Below are 6,000 nucleotides of genomic sequence, written 5' to 3'. Positions count from 1 at the left end.
AGGCCCAGTGTAGCAAGCCTCCCCTTGCTGAGCCCCAGCTCCGGGCCCTTAACCCTCCCTCTTCCAATGGCTGGTCTGGTTCTCATGTAAACCCACTCCTTGCTTTGTCTCCCTGGATGTGGATTTCAGTTGAGTATTTTGTAATCTGTTACACGGTGTGTCCTTATGTAAATAAACTTGTTTCTGGCAGTGTCTTCTGGGGCTGATGTCTCTCTTCTCTGGGCTTCCAAAGGGAGTAGAGGTTCTCATTCCCCATCCTGGCCCAAAACACTGCTCTTCATTTCTCTAGTCCCTGGACTAGCCAATTTAGGAAACAAGGGGCTGGGGTGGGAGGGAGTGGAGTGGAGTCTCTGTCCTCGTAGGTTAGAGACAAGGTTTCACCGAACACAGCCATAGCATCTCATGGGACCTCTCTTGTGGCTTGGGTGGTGATGCTGGGGAGAGGGCCCAGGCGCAAGGTCTCTGTGGAAATGGGTGGCGGGGTGCAGAACAGGTGGCCTGGCAAGGGTCTCACTTGCACACACACAGGCAAGCTCAGTGGAAATGTGCGCATAGGCAAGAAAAGAATCCAGAAGTGTTCAAGGGCTTTATTGGGGCCACCCTGAGCCCCTCACAGTGTTACAGGAGCCCACTGGTCTTGATGTTGCCTTAGCTCCCTGGGGACTCGGGGGCGGGGGGGCAGGACGACCAGCCTTTCTGGGAAGAGAGAAGGCCCTTCTCTGGGGCTAAGACCAGATGGTGGAGCAGTGGGAGACTGAGGATGAGCAGGGCCTGTTGGGAGCTGGACGGGATGGGGCTGCCTTCCGGAGTGTGGAGGTCATGGAGTGTTGGCTTTGGTGGGGGAAGGGGGGCGCAAGCGGCAACAGGAGGCACTTGAAGTCAGGAAGAGCGGACGGGTGGTGTTTCCTGGGCACTGAACGTGTACACCACCCAGGGCACAAGGGCCAGGACGAGGCATGGCCACAGGGTGTACTTGAGGAAATTGAAGATGTAGAAAAGGCTGATCTGAGGGGGATGGCCCAGCCAGTCCAGGGGGCCCAGCAGCCCCATGGCCAGCACAAGGCAGGCTATCTTCTGGCCATGTCCCAGGTATGCCCGCCGTACCTGGGCATAGCAGGGAGAGTGCAGGGCGATGCCCAGACCCAGGGCGGCCCCTGAGTCGCGGCTCAGGGAGGCAAAGGGCCGGCTATCCACGTGTACCCACTCAGGCCGCTCACACCACTTGGAGGCCAGGCTGATGGACCTATGGGGAGGAGGGGTCTTTGCCAGGAAAGACATTCCCCTCGAAGCAAGAGGGCCAATGGCTCTTAGCTCCTTTGGGGTCTACCCCCATGTTCTGCTGTGACCCCAGGAGAGTCTGCGTTTGTGAGCAGGTAACGTGTCCCTTTTTAGCTACAGCAAACCAGGGACCCATCAAGCTAGGTGCAGGCGAAGCAGAACAGGCCCCAGCCTGCCCAAGCTTCAAGGCAGGACTTACCAAGAAAGATCCAGGCCCAGTGTAAAGAGGGTCCAATAGATGAGGCTGGCACCCAGCAAGAGGGCCAGTGAGGTCAATCCATAGAAGCTTAGCTCCCGCTCCATGGGCACCCGGGGGGTCATCAGCCAGCCCAGGACAGCACCTAGGGAAGTGGGGTAACAGCAGCTTCAAGGAGTTTGGGGATATGAGCCCCGGAGCTGTAGGGCAGCTTGGCAGAACACACTGAGCTATTAGGGGGCCTTGGGGTCTGCTGTTCGATGGGAAGATCCTCCCACTGCCAGTGGCAACCCCTAGGCCCACCCTGTGGCCCCAGTTGCTCACCGGTTATTAGGCCAGCCAACACCTGGTGAGGGAAATGTGCTAAGAGGAAGATCCGGGACAGGCCGACCGCCAGTAGGAAGGTGCAGTAAGCCAGGCTAGGTATCACCCTCACCCAGTGGCTACAAAGAAAAGCAAATGGTTCAGGGGGTGTCCATACACAGCTCAGCACCCAAGCACTTCATGGTTTGACCAAATGCCCCAGAGCCCCCCAGAATTCCAGCTCCCAGGTTACCCTGCTGCTGGGTCTTTTGGATCCAGGGTACCATCCCCCCTGCCCTCATTGGTAGGCAATGCCGAGGCGTACCTGTGGGTCCGAGTGGCCAGCTGGGAAGAGATGGCCGTCATGATGGGCCAGAGCGCTGCTCCTGTGATCATGCAGTGTCCAGAAGGGCTGCCTGCCGGGGGGTCCAGAAGCTTGAGGTGAGAGGATGAGTGTGGAACTCAGGAGCCCCTGGCCCCGCCCCCGGGGCCCCACACTGGTGCATGGTTCTCTCTGCCCTGCAGCCTACTTCAGCCCTGCCCGAGGCCACTGCTCTCAGGCTCCTGCTTTGCCCTGTGTCTCTTGGATCTACTCTAAACAACGTGGGCAGCTGGCACTCTGGCCTGGGCACTCTACTCCCAGAATTCAACTCCGTCTTCCCCGGGCTCTCTTTGTTCTCTGGGTCAGTGACGGAGAGGCTGGGCCTCTGGTTAGGCCACCCGGCTGAAAAGTTCTCTGAAACACTCACCAAACCCTAACCACACCGGGACAGGGAGGTTTGGGGCTTCCCACCTGGACCAGTTTCACAAGAAGAGGGGAACTGGTGAACCTGGGCTGGGGCCTGGCTGTAGTACCCGGACTCATGGACCCACCAAAAGGGCCTGTCTCCAAACAGAAACCTAGAAGAGAACAGATGCAAGATGACATTACACACACATGCAGCCAGGGGAACAGGAGGGGAGCAGAAGGATGCCTCCGGAGGGCCTGCACGGTGGAGTCAGAAAGGGAGTCCAATTCTGTGCATTACCTTGATGCAATGATTTTTTTTACCTTGCAACAGAATGCATGCTATTTTTTAAGAAGTGATAAGGAGACAAGAGACCGTGTGTGTGTGTGTGTGTGTGTGTGTGTGTGCAAGTGCACACTCTGAAATGCTCATTAGTCCCGCTCTTACGCCTCCCACTGCAGGGCTAGCCCTACTCTTCTCATTCCTAGAGAGCCCAGGACTTGCCTCTTCCTTTCCCTCCCAGACCCCCACTCATGCTCCTGCTTCCCCTCTCTCCATTCCCCAAATTCCAGCCACAATTACCTACATGTGAACTCCTTAGGCGAGTCTCTGGTGTTTAAAACCATGAGTGGGAAATGGACAGAGGAAATTGAGAAAGAACAAGAAGGACCAAAAGTTCAAAGTCCCCTGGGCTAGCAGGTGCTTCGCTGGACCCCGGGAAACTGCACACTAAAGAGGCTAGGCTGCTGGGGCCAGAAAGAGAAAAGGTGGGAGAACAGAAAAGATGCTGCTGGGGAGGGACACAAAAGGGAGCCGCCTCTCCTCACCACCAGGTTCACACACCAGGTGCTCCAGACACTTAGGAAATGAATAGGGGCTTTGTCACGTGGGGGAGGGGCATTGAGAGGGTCTACCCAAGGGGGTGGCTGTCTTGGAGGAAGAAGTAGAGGGGGAGGCTCACACAGCTCACACAGACTCTGAGCAGAGAGAGAGCATAAAGCAAAGGGCAATTAGGCAAAAAGGAAATGATGAGACCGTTGCTTTTCCGTTTTCAGGAGGGATGAAACCCTTGCAGAGAAGAGAGGAGAGGAAGGTAACTCCTATTTTGTTTTTCCGCAAGTCATTCCAGCCCATTCAAGTGTCTGCTCTGAACTCCCTTCCCTCCCCCAGGCAGGGTATCAGGCAACGGAGGCTGAGGGGAGGGGAGGAGCAGCTCATGCCCAGGGGGAGGCATAGCTCCCTTCTTCACCCAAGAGAGAACAGGTGGCACCAAGAGATAAGCCCTGAGGGCCCCACCCACTTGCCTGGGATTCCCGGCTTCTAAGTCTGTGTCAAGAGCCTACCAGTGAATGGAGGAGAAAAGGAAGAAGAAAGTGTTCCCTGGAAGGCAGTGCTTTTCAAGCCTTACTAGGCACTCCAATCACCTGAGGTCTTTGTTGAAATGCAGATTCTGATTCAGTAGCTCTGGCCTGGGGCCTGAGATCTTGCATTTCTAGCAAGTTTTCAAGGGCTTCCTATGCTGCTGGTCACGGTCCGGGAAACGCACCTTAATTTTCGAGCCTTCTCTGTCCTTAGCAGCTAGTGTGAAGCCTGGCACAAAGCATGCTTCTTAACAACTATGTCAAATAAATGAATGACTAGATGAATGAAAGAGTGAGCTGAGAAGCAGGACTTTTTGCTACTTAAGCCGCCCTAGATGCTTCTTAAAATACAGATTCCCAACCCCTCCCCTGAAATTTCTAAGTCAGTACGTCTGAGGTGGGATGGGGTACCCGCATTTTAAAGGCGCCCCTTAGGTGAATGATCAGGCCTGTCTGAGAAATACTGGTCTAATGAGTAAGATGGGGACTCTGAGGCCTGAGACCAAGATGCACAATGATGCTCAAAGGAAAAAAGTCAGGGGCCATGGGGTAGGGGTGAGGAGGTCTTAAGGCTATGAGTTCAGTGGGGCGGGGTGGTGGGGGAGGTCCGAGCCCTTAAGGCACCTGCTGAGAGAGATCAGGGCTTGCCCAGGACTCAGGGCCCTTGGGGGTGGGGGACCAGGACGCCGAGGGCTTCGCTGTCTCACCACTTGAAGACGAGGTTGAGCCACTCGGTGATGAGGCTGATCCAGAGCACTGCGATGCCCACGCGGCGGGAGGCGTAGTAGGCCGCGGGGAAGTAGAACAGAAAGAGGCTCTTGGGATCGCCCAGAAAGGTGACCCAGAGCCACACACTCTCCAACCAAGGCAGTTGGTTTTGCAGCGCCTCGGCCATGGCGATGCCCGCGCCCAGCGTGGACTCCATGGCGACCCAGGGGCCGGCCGGGCGGGGATATGCTCTAAGACGGAAGCCAAGGAGTCGCGGAGACAAGGAAGCGGCTCCCCACTGCGGTCCAAAGCCCACCTTTCTGAGCTCCAGGCCCCGCCCCCTGCCAGCGGCCGGCGCAGGCCCCGCCCCCGGCCCCGCCCCTCGGCTGTCCCAGACTCGCGCGAGCCCGGCCTCTAGCCGGTACCGTTTCCTCCAGCTCTCTTCCCGGGCCTTCCTTTCTACTGGGCAGCGCAGGGGACAAATCTTTGCGAAGGCGTTTCCGCAGAGCCCCACGTGGCCGCTGTTGCGGCACGTGGGCATTGGGCGCAGAGGCGGCTCCCGCTGCTGTTCCGGGTCAAAGGAAGGACTAACTTGAGGGTCGGCGACGGGACCGGGGTTCTTGCTTTGCTGCTGCGAAGATGGATGTGTAATCTCCAACGTCAGGATTCCTTCGAGACCGGACCTCTTTTCTCCTGTACCGCTACCCTCCAAAGATATTCTGAGATTTCTTGGAGAAAGGTTTACGTGCACTCCCTCATCGGAGGAGCCAGGCATCACCGGTCGGCGCTGAAGCGGGACCCTAAATTTGCATACACCGCTGATCAAACCTTGCCTTTCTCCCCAAGCTCAAGAATCTCCCGCCCGAATTCATCCGTTATTGATTTGGAAGCTGACAGATAAGCCTCTTAATTTTGAAGAGTCTTCCCTTAACACTTGCGAATTCTTACACGTAGCAGTCTAAGTCACACTTCCTCCCACTTCTAAGCTTGCTTTATCTCCCTCCTTCCATTTTCTTGCCTTCCCAAACCTCGCTGGGCAGGTAAACCGTGAGGTAGTAGCTGGGTTGGTATGGGAAGAGGAGGGGCACACACCCACGACAAAATTTGGAATAAGCCTCTCGAGGAACACACACACAAAATAGAAACCTCAGCTGTTCTAGGCGAGGTCCTGCCTAGAGGCAGAGTTGGGGTGGGAGGATGCTGTTGAGTGGCTCCCCCGTTCCTTCCTACCTCAAGCAACTTTGTTCTTGGAGAGTTTTCTGATGGGTGGATGAAAATGAGAATGTAAATATGGTTCTTCTTGGAAAGAGATTAATTTCACTAATTAAAAAGGTGTGGGGAATGGAAGCTGGATATAAATGTCATTTCACTCCCTTGCTAAATGTTTTCCAATTGCCCCAAGGAGAAAGCCTACATTTTCTAGGTC

At 55.9% G+C, this 6,000-nt stretch overlaps 1 protein-coding gene across 2 annotated transcripts; it reads right to left on the bottom strand.

The window, feature by feature from the left end:
• Window positions 1-572: 572 nt before the first annotated feature.
• On the bottom strand, window positions 573-4,949 carry G6PC3 (glucose-6-phosphatase catalytic subunit 3). Of its 2 annotated transcripts, XM_036071284.2 has the most exons (6): window positions 4,574-4,935; window positions 2,571-2,677; window positions 2,103-2,193; window positions 1,799-1,917; window positions 1,478-1,619; window positions 573-1,243 (listed from the first exon to the last, which is right to left on the bottom strand). In XM_036071284.2, the coding sequence occupies exons 1-6, from the start codon at window positions 4,789-4,791 to the stop codon at window positions 880-882; spliced, it is 1,041 nt and encodes a 346-aa protein (XP_035927177.1). In that variant the 5' UTR covers window positions 4,792-4,935; the 3' UTR covers window positions 573-879. The 2 variants fall into 2 exon arrangements, with proteins under 2 accessions (XP_035927177.1, XP_035927178.1); XM_036071285.2 differs by lacking the exon at window positions 1,799-1,917 and having other exon boundaries at window positions 1,071-1,243; window positions 4,574-4,949.
• Window positions 4,950-6,000: the final 1,051 nt, after the last annotated feature.

This window comes from Halichoerus grypus, chromosome 2 (genome assembly GCF_964656455.1).
Source record: "Halichoerus grypus chromosome 2, mHalGry1.hap1.1, whole genome shotgun sequence".
Taxonomy (NCBI): domain Eukaryota; kingdom Metazoa; phylum Chordata; class Mammalia; order Carnivora; family Phocidae; genus Halichoerus; species Halichoerus grypus.
This window is presented reverse-complemented; position numbering and strand designations above follow the sequence as displayed.